Source organism: Mesoplodon densirostris, chromosome 8 (assembly GCF_025265405.1).
Source record: "Mesoplodon densirostris isolate mMesDen1 chromosome 8, mMesDen1 primary haplotype, whole genome shotgun sequence".
NCBI lineage: Eukaryota > Metazoa > Chordata > Mammalia > Artiodactyla > Ziphiidae > Mesoplodon > Mesoplodon densirostris.
Genome location: NC_082668.1, coordinates 77,910,419 through 77,925,062, shown reverse-complemented (window position 1 = coordinate 77,925,062; position 14,644 = coordinate 77,910,419). Strand labels below are relative to the sequence as shown.

The 14,644-nt window shown below is 38.3% G+C and overlaps 1 protein-coding gene across 1 annotated transcript in view; it reads left to right on the top strand.

Annotated features, from left to right (window-relative positions):
• The window catches only part of CCDC148 (coiled-coil domain containing 148), a 286,814-nt gene that overhangs the window by 99,321 nt on the left and 172,849 nt on the right, over positions 1 to 14,644 (top strand). Inside the window, exons 4-6 of the mRNA XM_060106596.1 lie at positions 6,951 to 7,054; positions 12,653 to 12,735; positions 12,951 to 13,102. Of these exons, the coding sequence (XP_059962579.1) occupies positions 6,951 to 7,054; positions 12,653 to 12,735; positions 12,951 to 13,102 (339 nt within the window). The remainder of the gene's footprint in view (positions 1 to 6,950; positions 7,055 to 12,652; positions 12,736 to 12,950; positions 13,103 to 14,644) is intronic.

The window sequence follows — 14,644 nt, the reverse complement described above, 5'->3', positions numbered from 1 at the left end:
TAATTGGAAGCTCAAGGACAATAAGAATTAGCCGAACAAAAACAGGAGTGATGAGTACTTCAAATAGAAAAAGATGCATACCTTATCACATTCCAATTGTTGGATATTTAGGTTGTATCCAAGTTTGTGATATTGGAAATCATGTTTCCGTAAATATCTTCATGCATAGACACTTTATGTGGATAAATTCCCGTGATTGGGATGTCTGGGCCAAAAAGCATGAATGTTTTTTACTTCTCTCCCAAAGTACTGTTGTAGTAAAGTTGCCACTACAAACATTTTGTCTACACCCTTTTCAGTATTGGAATGTGTACAGTTGACTCTTGAGCAATGCGAGGGTTAGGGGTGCTGACCATCTATTGGAAGAAAATCTGTGTATAATTTATAGTTAGCCCTCCTAGTCAGCCCTCTGAATCCAAGGTTGCTCTATATCTATGGCTCTACATCCTCAGATTTAACCAGCGGATTGTGTGATACTGTAGTATTTAGTGAAAAAAATGCACGTATAAGTGGACCCATGCAGTTCAAACCTGTGTTGTTCAAGGTTGACTGTACATATATGTTCATATATATATTCCAAATATTATCTATATATCTGTTCATCCATCTGTCTGTCCATCTGTCCCTCCATCTATTCCTCTATCCAGATGCACATTTTGGATGAATGGGGAATCGTTGAATGTTAAAATCAATATTTGGTCAAAGTGAATTTCTCTTTGATGATAGGATTTCTATCAAAGAATAAACATATTTAAAATTTTAAATTATTAATGTGGTTTTTTGAGTTTGACATTAAGTTCAGGGACAATAATTTCTTAGCACTGTCAGCTATCTATATTGCTTCTCTGGTCACTGTGTTATACATTTATGAGGTTAAATGGATGATCACTCTCAACTGACATTTTAAATAACATCAATAACCTTTTTGTTCACAGAATACCATTCATGAAGAAGCTTTTTAGTTATATATTTTCTAGAAATAACTTGGTACCTGGGATTCATAGCTTGGCAAATCTCAAAAAATCTCTTGCCATCAACTACTGAAAATGGTTCACAGTCTGTAGCAATCATTTTGACAAGCTTTTTGCTTCCATTTTTAGTCTCCATAGATTCATAATAATAAATAATTGTCCTTTTAAAGCATTTTTGTAATATCCGTTGTTTTGAATTTGGTCAGTGAGAACAAAATGTGTCCTGGATACCTCATCATTTTCAAATAGTCTTCTTTCCTTTATACAATCTTCATTTTTTATTGTATCTAGTTTGAGGAAGATTTATTGGGAATGTCATTTTCATGATTTTTGGACTCTTCCCATCTCATTTAATTTAGAGATATCAACTTGACATTTTGCTTTTAATTTATTCTTGTAAGATGTGAACAATTCCTAAATAGGGCTTTTTCTTGAAAGACACATGGCTTAAATGGAATCAGATAGCTGAAAATTAAATACAATTCTTAAAATTTATTTTGTTTAATGTTATGAATGCTAATATATCAAACAGCCTACACCAACTGGAATTATGATAAAATTGTCTCTGTTATCCTTTCTTATACTATTGTTTAACATTTTATGAAATATGTGTTGACTGAAGAATAATATTTTATTCTTTTTTTTTTTTTTTTTTTTTTTTTGCGGTACGCAGGCCTCTCACTGTTGTGGCCTCTCCCGTTGTGGAGCACAGGCTCCGGACATGCAGGCTCAGCGGCCATGGCTCACGGGCCCAGCCGCTCTGCAGCATGTGGGATCTTCCCAGACCGGGGCACGAACCCGTGTCCCCTGCATTGGCAGGCGGACTCTCAACCACTGCGCCACCAGGGAAGCCCAATATTTTATTCTTAATGTTACATAGTTAACACATTCTCTCTTAGTATTTGTATTATCAGTCAATTCCCAATTTTTTTTACTAATTAAATATGCTCATTTTTTTGCACATGAAATTAACAGCTTTAACAATCATTATTACTACGGCACTTTACTGTGGCAATATTAAATGTAAACATACTCAAGCTGAATGATAGAATGTTAACATTTAAAGCACATAAGAAGGACTTCCCTTGTTGTGCAGTGGTTAAGAACCTGCCTGCCAATGCAGGGGAGACGGGTTCGATCCCTGGTCTGGGAAGATCCCACATGCCACGGAGCAAATAAGCCCATGCGCCACAGCTACTGAGCCCGTGTGCCACAACTACTGAAGCCCACGTGCCTAGAGCCTGTGCTCCACAACTAGAGAAGCCACTGCAATGAGACGCCCGTGCACTGCGACGAAGAGCAGCCTCCGCTTGCTGCAACTAGAGAAAGCCCGCGTGCAGCAACGAAGACACAACGCGGCCAAAAATAAATAAATTAATTATTTTTTTAAAAAGCACGAAAGAAGATCTTTGCTTCAAGTAACATCTAGAATGCTTAGCTGTATTTGAAAAGAAATTAACAGTAAGTATTTTTAATTAACAATAAATTAGGAAGTCTTGCCTGATTCGTTTTGCTGGTATTGTTATACTGATTAGATGTGATAGTGACCTATATAATTGCTGTGTTATTGATCCTTCACAAATTCTGGGTTGCCAGATGAGACACTGATGTGCACATTGAGTAATCTAGTCTTTCAAAGGCTGAGACTGAACCTGAGGCCAAATAGTAGATGTGGGCTGAAAATTGAGACCAATTTTTGGTACATTACATATTAACTGTTCATTCCCAGTTTAAGTACAAAAGAGATCTTTACAATTATTTTTATTTGAATTTCTTTGCTTAGCAAGAATGAATATTTCTTGTCCAACCCAAGTAATCCATCTACTAATTCTTTTTTTAAAACACTATATTATGGAAAATTGCAAGAATATGCAAAATTAGAGTGAATGGTATCATTAATCTCCACGTAACATTATCCAGCTTCAGCTATGAACAACTCTTGGCCGTTATTTCCTCTGTACTCCCAGCTACGACTTCCCTCTGCACCAGATTATTTTGAAATCTCAAACATCATAATATTCACCATAAATATTTCAGCATGTATCTCTAAAAGATTAGGGCTATAAAACCCCAAACCCTACAATACCATTACTATTAAAATGTTCATGATTTCTTAATAATTTCAAATTATCAGTGTTAAGTTTCCCTGATTGTCTCCAAATTTTTTTCTTAAAGTTTATTCAAATTAGTATCTAAATAATATCCATATATTACAATTGATTTTTATTTTTTTAGGTTTCCTCCTCCATCCTCTTGTGTCCTTTTTTTAATATAAATTTATTTCATTTTATTTATGTATTTTTGGCCACATTGGGTCTTCGTTGCTGTGCGCAGACTTTCTCTAGTTGTGGTGAGCAGGGGCTACTCTTTGTTGCGGTGCACGGTCTTCTCATTGCAGTGGCTTCTCTTGTTGCAGAGCACGGGCTCTAGGCGCATGGGCTTCAGTAGTTGTGGTTCACGGGCTCTAGAGCTCAGGCTCAGTAGTTATGGTGCAGGGACTTAGTTGCTCCGCACCATGTGGGATCTTCCTGGACCAGGACTCGAACCCATGTCCCCTGTATTGGCAGGTGGATTCTTAACCACTGTGCCACCAGGGAAGCCCCATCCTCTTGTATTTTTATAATTTATTTTTTGAAGAAAATGTAGTGTTTATCCTTTATATTTTCTTACAGTCTGGATTTTGCTGATTACATCCTGGTGGTGTCATTAAACATATTTTCCTATCTCTTGTATTTCCAGTAATTGGTAGTTATATCTGGAGACTTGATCAGATTCAAGTTCAATTTATTTTGGTAAGAACACTTATTGACAGAATCTCTGTGCTTGTCTTTTTCTATTATAAGTAGTGCTGCAGTAAATAGCTTTGTTCACCTATCTTTTTATACTTTGGCCAATACAGTTTTCAGATAGATTTCTATAGGTAAGATTGCTAGGTCAAAGGATAAATCCATATGAAACTCCAAATTCCCTTCTACCCAGGGTTGCATCATTTTGTATTCCCACTAGCAACGTAAGAGAGAGAACATGTTTTCCCATAGCCTCACACAGTGTTTTGTTAAATATTTGAGTTTTTGCCAACCAGATAGATGAGGAATTGCGTCTTAGTAGAGTTTAAAAAATTTTTTTATTTCTTCAGTTCTGTATTGAGTTATAACTCACATATAGTGAAGTACGCAAATCTAAAGTGAACACATCAATGAATTTTGACATAGGCACATGTAACCAACACTTAAATTGTCCACTAATTACTGTTGTTTATATCTAAAGATGGATCATCTGGCCCAAAGGGCTTTCACGGTATTTCAGGGTACCTATTTAGGGTTTTATTATCTTGGCTCATCACAATAAACTACTTTCGAATGTATTACTTTTGTAATTTTAAATTCATCAGCATTCTGCATAAATCATCATCCACCTAAAATATTGCTTTCAAATGGCTTATTGCTCAACAAAATGAATTGGAATCACCTAGAAATTACTCTATTAAAAAGATACAATTTTAAATCTTCTTGTTTGTTTAAAAACTTTATTTTTAAAAAAAATTTTGGCCAAAGATAGAAGTAGAGTCAATGAGTGAATTTACAAAAAAGTCAGAATGTTCTGCAAAATATTGGAAGTGTCTAGTGAAAAACTGTAGCTTTATTTTCACTTTTATAGTCTACTTAATTGGTCTTTCCCTGGGATCAAAGGCAGCAGCATTGATTTTTTTTTAATTATAGAAATGTGTCTACATCTTTCACCAATGTGTTTTAATTTTTTTGTACAGTATGGACCAAATATGTCAAAGAAATCTAATTTTAAAAGTTGTGCCTGCTGCAACAAACTTCAGAGACTATAGATGGTAAATAGTTGGAATGAGTTTTAGGCATTCTTCAAGCAAACACAAGTGTCTGATTTTAGAAACACTACATAGGTACTTTTATTTTTTCTGTGAAATAGAGAGATGGCTGTATGTTTTCCTGCAATGTCCTGTTCTGACTTATTTATTTAATACATTTATTTATTTTATTTATTTACTTTTGGCTTCATTGGGTCTTCATTGCTGTGTGTGGGCTTTCTCTAGTTGTGGCAAATCTGGGCTACTCTTCATTGCAGTGTGAGTGCTTCTCACTGTGGTGGCTTCTCTTGTTGCAGAGCACGGACTCTAGGCACGCGGGCTTCAGTAGTTGTGTCACGTGGGCTCAGTAGTTGTGGCTTGCGGGCTCTAGAGCACAAGCCACAGGAGTTGTGGTGCAGGGGCTTAGTTGCTCCATGGCATGTGGGATCTTCCCAGACCAGGGATCGAACCCATGTCCCCTGCAATGGCAGGCGGATTCTTAACCACTGTACCACCAGGGATGTCCCTCCTGTTCTGACTTAAATGTACTTTTCTCCTAAATTTCATAATTGTAGCACTCTTAAGAAAAGATTTGACTTTGACTTTGTGTTTTTTTAAGTAATGTTTGGGTTATTTTGTTTTCTTATACTCCTGATTTTGAATCAGTAACCAGAACAGTGGAAAGATAAACTCAAGGTTATGGTAATCAGTGAATGACAGCTAGAAATAGCAAGCATTAAAGAGTCTTTTTAGAACTTCTCTTCTGAAGTTTTTACATCTTCAGTATTGATCTGTTAAGCCTTTCAGGGTACTAAGTATTCTAGTAACAGGGAAAATATAAAATATGCATATTTCATCAAGTTTCTGATTTCAGATGAACACTTTTATAGATGTTTAAAAGTATTAATATGAAATACACAAGTTCAGCATGTACATGTCAGTCAGAGTCTAACCACTTAAGGATTTAGAATAGAGGGGTCTTTAATGCAGGAAATGGTTACACAGGTGATAGAGCTGAGAAGCCAGAGGACTGTGAACCAACACAGGGATTAGAACAGAAGTGAGTCATTGCCTTGCCTGGGTTGGAGGGACATTTAGAAAAAGCAAGGTTGTAGTACATCCCATAGGCTGAGGTTACCCAGAGATAGTTAGAACCATAATAGAAATGTCAAGAAATGTTGGAGCAATGGAGAAGTTACAGATGCTTGTGGAGACCCCTCTGGAGAGAGAAGGCAGGAGAAGTGAGTAATCCTTTGGCTTCTCCCTTCCTCCCTCCCTCCCTCCAGTCTCCCACTACCAGTGTCTCCCTTTGGCTGAATCCAGCTGGAAGGCATTTGCTAGGGGTGTCTGAGAAACACAGGCTGCTCTCTGATGTGGAGCAGACAAGGAAAATGGCCAAGAATGGATCTTAAGGTAAACAGACCCAGACCTGACATATCTTATCAACACAAACCCAAAAGCATTTTTTAAAAGTCATAAAATTTGGGAAAAATTTAAATTTAGTTGAAAATTTGGGTTTCAATGCTACCTGATTTTTCACTGTTTCCTTGTTTAGTACCTTCAAATAAAGATTTGCCTGAAATTTAAAATTTAAGTTTTAATTTAAATTTTTATTTACAAAGTCATGGAGTTGAAAGATTAACATTGTATATACAGTTCAAGGTCACATTTCTAGTAGATACTGAAGCTGAGACTAAAGCCAGGCCTCCTAATAACTTATCCATTGCCCCTTTACCATCCACTGCTGAAGGATCACATAAAACCAATATGAACACTGAGGTTCTATGTGATTCTGATGTTTATGAGTTTGATGGTCCTTGACCAAGTCTTTTAACCTCTCTGAACTTCACTGTCCTCATCTGTAACATGGGAATAGTGATGCCTATGATGCCTGGCAGGGAAGATGTGTAAAAAGGCAAGAAAATATATGGAATACTCTTGCAGATTTTCTGGGGCTAGATGAATTAAGGTGTTATTTATTGTATGTATGGAAAATAGAATTACTTCACCTTTCTTTAGAAAGGTGCTAATGTTAGAAAATGCACGAATAGGATTGAAAAAGAATAAGTATTTAACTTAGAAATTACAGATTAAACATTTTTATTGTGGAAAACACTTAAAAGACATGGAAATTGCTCCTCTTTTTTTCCCTTTAAATCTAGATCAGAAAAGCAGTGCAGACTTCAAAGATATCTAAAGAGCAGACACTAATAAAGCAACACAAGCAAGTGTGGTGGAAAGAACACCAAAGGCTAAATGAAGTCAGGTAAGAACTGAGGGAAATCTCAATTAAGAACACGCAGGGGGCTTCCCTGGTGGCGCAGTGGTTGAGAGTCCGCCTGCCGATGAGGGGGACACGGGTTCGTGCCCCGGTCCGGGAAGACCCCACATGCCACGGAGCCATGGCCGCTGGGCCTGCGTGTCCGGAGCTTGTGCTCCGCAACGGGAGAGGCCACAGCAGTGAGAGGCCCGCGTACCGCAAAAAAAAAAAAAAAAAAAAGAACACGCAGGAATTACTGAGATGCACTTACCTAGGTAGATGTTCTGTAAATTTCCATATTAATTAAACTATTATAATCAAAATTTCATTTCCTCAGTTTAGTTTGGAATCCAGTGAATATATTAATATGGCTTTTCCTTTCCTTAGGAAAAAAAGAAAGAGATAATCTTTTATGTCTGCTAACCACTTACTCTTCTGCACTCCCATTCATACATGTATTTATTTATATTATACTTAGTACTTTGGACTATAATGTTTTGCTTACATATTTGTCTTCTTATGAAGTGATAAACTTCTCAAGGACAAGCATCCCATCATATTCATCTTTATGTAGGATACATAGAAAGAGACAGATTAAATGCTTTCAGTAAATGAATAAACTAAGGGATTCAAGTTGAGTGATTTCTAAATGTAACGGCATCATGACTAACTTGTTCAGTTTGGATTTTTTACTTTTACTATTATTTCCAACAGTCACTTCAAGATGAATTAAAACAAAATAATGATTTTATACTTGATCTTAAATGTTATCTTTGAGAAATAAATTTTTTTTCAAAGGTCAACCAGAAAGTGAAGGCAGATGTGTTTCCCCTCCTTTTAAGGCATATATATTAGTTTTAATTATGGTGGTATTTATAAAGTATGCTTTTTAAAATATATGCTTGTAAGCATATATTTTATATAAAAATAGATAATTTTGTGGTCTCATTCTAAGCTAAATTTCCAAATACTATTAACTTCACTTTTGACATGGGTGCTTTTCATATTGATAGGAGTTTCCTATTCTGGCAAGTAATTCCTAAATGTGACATAAAAGACTCATGATTGGAAATAGTTTTACATCATTACATAACTTAAAACAGAGAAAAACAAAATTATATAGACTTTGTCATTCATACTTCCACTATAGAAACAAATCAGGCCCATTTTATCCCTCAAAATGTCACCTTTTACAGAGAGAACTTTTGAGCCCATTGGAAATTTTTTTTAGATTTGCATAATTGAAATATGATAAAAACAAAAGCCATTAGGAGGTTTTAATTATTGTGCTCACTGATGCAGGCTCAAATGTAAGGATGCTGGAGAAAGTTTTTTATCTTGGCTGTTCCACACCCTTCTTACTGTGTATATACCTTGTTCTTGAGTGAGATAAAGGAGGCACATAGATTTCATTATGGAAAGTAATTCTTTTGGCTGACCTGGAATGACACAAAGGCGATGAAAATGAGGAATATTCAAGTAATAATGTTATGTCTTGAAACTTGTAAGCGTTGAAACTTGGACAAAAAGGAAGAATTCCAAGATAACTTTCTGTGTTATTCTAGAATGTAGGCTAATTACAATGTGTATTCAGTGAAATTAAAAACTATTAGTGATAGGAGGAAAGTTCAAGAAATGGCAAGAAAGTTCGAGAATTTAGGGACCACCAGAAAATCAGGAGTTTAAATTCTATCAGTGTCTCTCAATCTTTAAAATCTACATTCCTTTTTAATAAAAGATGGAAAGTAAAATATTCTTATGCATCACCATAAGAGACTCCCATCTGCGAATTTCAGGTCCCCAGCAGGTAAGGGCCTCCAATGACATCTGACTTTTGCTGGGTAACTTAGTGTATGCCATCGTATGTTAAGTACTTTACATGCTTTGTTTCATTTAATCCTTACAGTTACCCTACGGAGTAGGTATCATTGTTATCCTCATTTTACAGATGAGAACCTTGAGGTTCAGAGGATTAAAATTATTTGCATAAGGTAAACCAGCTAGATTTTGTGGAGGTGGTATTGAATCACTTGCCTTTAACTCCTGTGCTCGCTGACCTTGGAGCTGAGGAGCTTTTTCTTTTTTCCATAGGGTTCCATTCACATCACCTGAGATCTAAATGGTCTAGGCTTACTAGAAAAAAAAAAAAAGATTTGCCGAACCTTAATTCTTTAAAATCTGTCATAAGAAAACTAGACAATTAAAATTTCAAGATATAAAATTACATTTTATATTTAAATTTATAGAATTTAATATTTAAATGTATAAAATTATATTTACTATTTACTATGCTTTCCACACTATACCTCTTGAAGACCTTGATACACTTTGCCAGGAGCACTTTCTTCCTTGTTTCAGAGTGACTGATTTTGAAATTAAAGAGGAAGTTATTTATATTGGCCATGTGGTAAAGAATTACAATTATTATTTTAATAAGAACTTTTGACTAATAAAGTTTGAGGGATTTATTTGTAAGCTTTACTACTTTTACTGTAGTTTCTGTTAGAAATATGTGTGGTCTCTTACAATTTCAGTTTTAAAGCATTATTTTAAAAGTATCACCTTTATACAGAATATATCATGGAGCTTTACCAACAACAATTAAATATTGTCTGGAAAAGTGTCTTTAAAGATGAAATTGAGGCCATTATTCATAACTGTGTGACTCAGGCCATCTGAGAATTCACTCTGATTCATTCCTTAGCCAACAGTTGTGAGATTTCCCTCTCTGCCCTCTGTGGTACACAGCTTGGGACAGACTCTTAAAAGAGAGAGAAGCAGATCAAATACCTAGTCTGAGGTACCAAGCTGTCTGAACTGCTGAGTTCCTTCCTTATTGGAGGGATAGAGCTCTGGCCTTCAGCCTGCTCTGGTGCCCTAATTTTCTGCTGATCTCCTGGCTGTTAGTTCCACTAAGGAACTTTAACATCCTCTCTTACTCTGCCTTTCACAATCCATGCCCCTTTGCTTATTGTTTGCATAAATGGCTTTTGATTCTACCAGTCTCCAGTGCCCTATGTTTTCCTTGTTCTGCCGAAATTGGTAACTAAGTGTACCCTAGAAATCCTAGGAAGCTCTGGGTAATTTTTGATGTTCTGAGGAGACTGATTTTACTACACCTAGAACTTTGGCAGCATCCTGGGAGGACGAGGACCTGTATGAAAGTAGAGTCCTGAGAGTTCAAAAATGTCCTCACCAGGCAGGTGGTTGCATTGCCACTGGGCATATCTAGGAAGTAGATTAATATATCATCTAGGCAAACAGTCACACAAAATCTCAGGAGAATTTTTATAGTATCATCAGATTCAGTGGTACCAGAGGACAGGCCAAGTAACAGTAGGAGGTACTTAAGTTGGCAGATCTGGATGTGGAATGTTGCCTTACATTTGTCCCCTATTCAGATGTGGAGACAGTTGTCTGTGCTGCAGAGTTCCGACTTGGTGAACACCTGGGACTGAGTTACATGTCAGTGAACAGGCAGGGTTTTCCTCCCCAGAGTTTATCATTTTAATGCTCTTGAGTGCATCGCAGTTTTTACCTATATTTCCTAAATCATATTCTACAAAACAGAAATATTCTTCAAGATACTCCATGGAGAATAATGAATTTCATCATCCTAAAAATTAGGAAAATACTTCATATTTCATCCCCTTTTTGGAGAACCTCAATGCACTTTAGCATAATCAAGTTTCTGAGAAATCCTGCACTATGGAAACTTGTCTGAATTGTTTAGTTCACCATTTCCCAGTCTTTCCTAGCATCCTATTGATGTTTCTGTTTTACAGGACACAATTTGGGAATGTTAGCCTGCATTCACAAGCTAGTCCCAGAGTCTTGTAGTACTTGCTCCTGGATTTTGTTAGGCAATTAGGACAATTATAGAAATAGGCTGGTCTTGTCTGATGGTTCAGGGTTGTTAATCTACAAAGCCAGGATGGAGCTTACTAGAATTATTATATGCACAGTAGCAGGTTGATCTCCTATATGAACAAAGCCACTTCTCCTCTTGGTTTTCATGTTCTGCTATGGCATTCTAGATGCTGAAAATATAAGAGGGCTGAGCTAAATGGTTTAAAGTGCTATATTTTTGTTTTTAAAAATCCATTATGAAATAACTTGTGGGTTTACTCCACTATTATGCACTTATTCTCCATATAACACTTTCAAATGTAATCTTAAAAATACCTTTGACTGGGACTTCCCTGGTGGTGCAGTGGTTGAGAATCCGCCTGCCAATGTAGGGGACACGGGTTCGAGCCCTGCTCCAGGAAGATCCCACATGCCATGGAGCAACTAAGCCCGTGTGCCACAACTACTGAGCCTGTGCTCTACAGCCCAAGGGCCACAACTACTGAGCCTGCATGCCACAACTACTGAAGCCCACGCACCTACAGCCCCTGCTCTGCAACAAGAGAAGCCACCACAATGAGAAGCCCGTGCACCGCAACAAAGAGTAGCCCCCACTCGCCAAAACTAGAGAAAACCTGCGTGCAGCAACGAAGACCCAACGCAGCCAAAAATAAAATACATAAAATTAAAAAAAAACCTTTGACTAAGACCACATGCTAGAAAAATAGACAGTAAGTGTCATCTACAATAGGATCTCTCCTTTATATATATAAACAAAACCCTGTCCCACATTTGTGAATTGGCTTTGCAGATGATGGCACATATGTAATATAAAATACTGTGCAGCCACTAAAATAAATGATAATTATGAAAATTATTTAGAAATATCTTAAAGTAAGTAAAAAAAAAAGACCCTAATATCAAATGGTAAATATGCCATAATTACAACTAGTTAAAATATTCATGCATGTAGACAAGGGTTAGAAACTTATATGCAGAAATAAAAATAATCATCGTATTAGTGTTGTAATTGTTGCTATTTTCTTATTTTATACCATTTAAAATATTGTATCTTAACAGTCATAATAAATCAAAACTTTTTTATGATTTTATTAAACCTGCCATAAATAAGGGATAGACTGCAATATTTTTAGATGTCCATTTAGAGCTGGTTATAGTTTTACTCTAAAATGACTATATTTAAATAATATAGTAAAAGATTATTGAGATTTATTATGTTTTGGGTATATAAAACATATACTTTTACTCCCATTTCCCTAGGTCAGGACCTCCTCATCTCTGAACTTTTTAAATAACCTCCTTGTTGATCCAGGTTTGCCTGATCCCCTCCTCTTCATCTTCCACTTTTATTGTTCACCCTCCTTCTAGCCCATCCTCCATCTTGCTGCCTTGGAAATCTTTCCAAAACACAGATCTGAGCTGGCATGGTCAGCTTAATATCCCTCAGCAGCTTCCCAGTGCCCAGAGCTCTCTCCACCCAAAATAGTGCCAGGATGTACCCCGTCCTTGCCTTGCTCACGCTGTTACTTCTCCTGGAGTATTCACCTATGCTTCTGACTATCTCAGTGTCCTGGCAAGTACCTAGTCCATGTTAGGAATTTAGTATGTGGTCTGAATTAGTGAACAGGTGAATAAAACCACATTAGATTGAGTGTTTCTACTGTTAGTTATTTTTTAAACCTATATATATGTTTATGATTGTAAAATAATTGATTGAGATAATGTCTATTTCAGATGTAAAATCGAATCTGAAATAAAATCCTTACTCAATGAAGAGAACATTGGAAATGAATGTCTTTCTGACCTTAGGAATTTCGGTAGGTTTTTTTTTTTCTTTTTTTTTTTTTGGGTTCCACATTTAAAGGGGAGCTTTGTTTTGAAGATGAAAGTGGGCCACACACTTCATGTTCTTTTAATATTGCTGTTTGCTTTTTTCTAAAGGAATCCAACAATAATCTGCATCTAATGACCTGTTCTTGAAGAAACTTAAAATAATAATGTGTTGCTTTGATTTAATTTTGTTTCACCACAGAACAAGAGTTATCAGAACAATGGTGCACATATCTTAAAAATGTAATAAATCCTCTTCAGCAATTGAGAGCAGATCTAAAATACAGACAGCATCACATTTCACAGCATTCACACTCGCACAGTGACTCTAACTCTGTGAAAGTACTGGAAGAGGTCAGTATATTTCCTTTACTTTTAATAATGTAATATTTTATTTTTACCCAATTGGAAGAGTTGGAGATAAGAAACATGTACGTCTTATGTATATAAATAGAAGGTATAGCAAATTCTATCTACTCGGTATCTTAAACATATCCCTGAATCTGTCCAAACACGCTAATTTCTCACTGAGAATGTTTTGATGACCTCGTAACTGGCCTACCCGCTTTCATTCTTGCCCCTTCTTCCAGGGATCAAGTTACCCCCCTGGGAAATCCCTTCAGGGCTCCTACCGGCCCACAATTCCTCCTACGATAGGGGCGGGGCGGGTGCGCAGCCGTTAGCACTGACTTATCGAGAGATCGTTAGCGCGAAACCGTTAGCACGTGACCACGAGCGAGCGACCCTTAGCGCTGCGGCTGGAGGTCCCGCTCCGGCACCAGTCAGCTTTATGGTGATCCTCGCGGCAGAGAATGTGGTGAGAGGCGGGTCGCAGCCTTCTCCCCCGGACCCTCCAGGCCCATTAGCCATGGGCCAACGGTGAGCTGGGGGGCGCCCCGGGACAGCTGTCGTCTGCGGAGCTCCAGAGCCCCTGCCACGGCCGCCCACTGGCCGGGCCCAGGCCTTGAAGCAGCCGCAAACCTCTCCTCCATTCCTACCTCTGAGACCTAATGGCGTCAGCGGTCTCCGTGGTCGCAGTCCGTGGGTCCCGGCCCTGTTTGGGCGACCTGAGGGCCGGCTGGGTCCTGGGTGTCTTGCTCCCTCAGTGATGTCGGTTGGGCAGGGTCTGGGGACCCGGCCCTGAGGGCACTGCCCGCTGAGATCTGCCTCCTCAGCCGGGCCTGGGCACTGGCTGGAGGACCCAGACGGGTGCTGGACCAACGTTCCTGGGTCTGGTAAGTGGCCGCGCAGGGACCCTTTCCTCTTAGCCTGGGCCTGGACCTCGGAGGGCGAAAGTTGAGCCTTGGGACCTTGCCCTTTCTTGTAGAACAGAGAGTAACATTTTGTTTTGGTGGAGGTTTACAGGAACATCATGACCTGACCACGACCTGGCCTCAAGAACAAAGGATCTGACACCAAGAAGTTTGCAACAACTAACCACGCCCTTCTCTCACCTTTCCTGTAACAGGGCTTTGCTGAAAGCCTTCGGGGAGTTTGGGTTTTTTTAAGGCACGAGCCACCCGTCTCCTGGCATGGCCCTGCGATAAACCTTTCTTTGCGCCAAACTCTGACATTTTGGTATTGTTTGGCCTCGCTGTACGTCAAGCACACGGTAACACTCCCTGTACGTCTCCCTATCTGCCTCCTTTAGTCTCACCTCCTACGTGACACCCTCTTTTTCCTACTAGACCTTGTCCCACCGACGCTGGCCTTCTTCCTATTCCTCACATAAGCCAGACTCCTTCCTGTCTCGAGGCCTTTGCACTGGCTGTTTCTTCTGTCCTACTCATGGCCCTTTTTGTCTTTTTGGTCTTAGCTTAAATGTCCTCTCCTCCGAGAGGCCTGTCCTGACCACCTGTATGAGAGAAGACCCAGTCACTCCCTATTTCCTCAGCC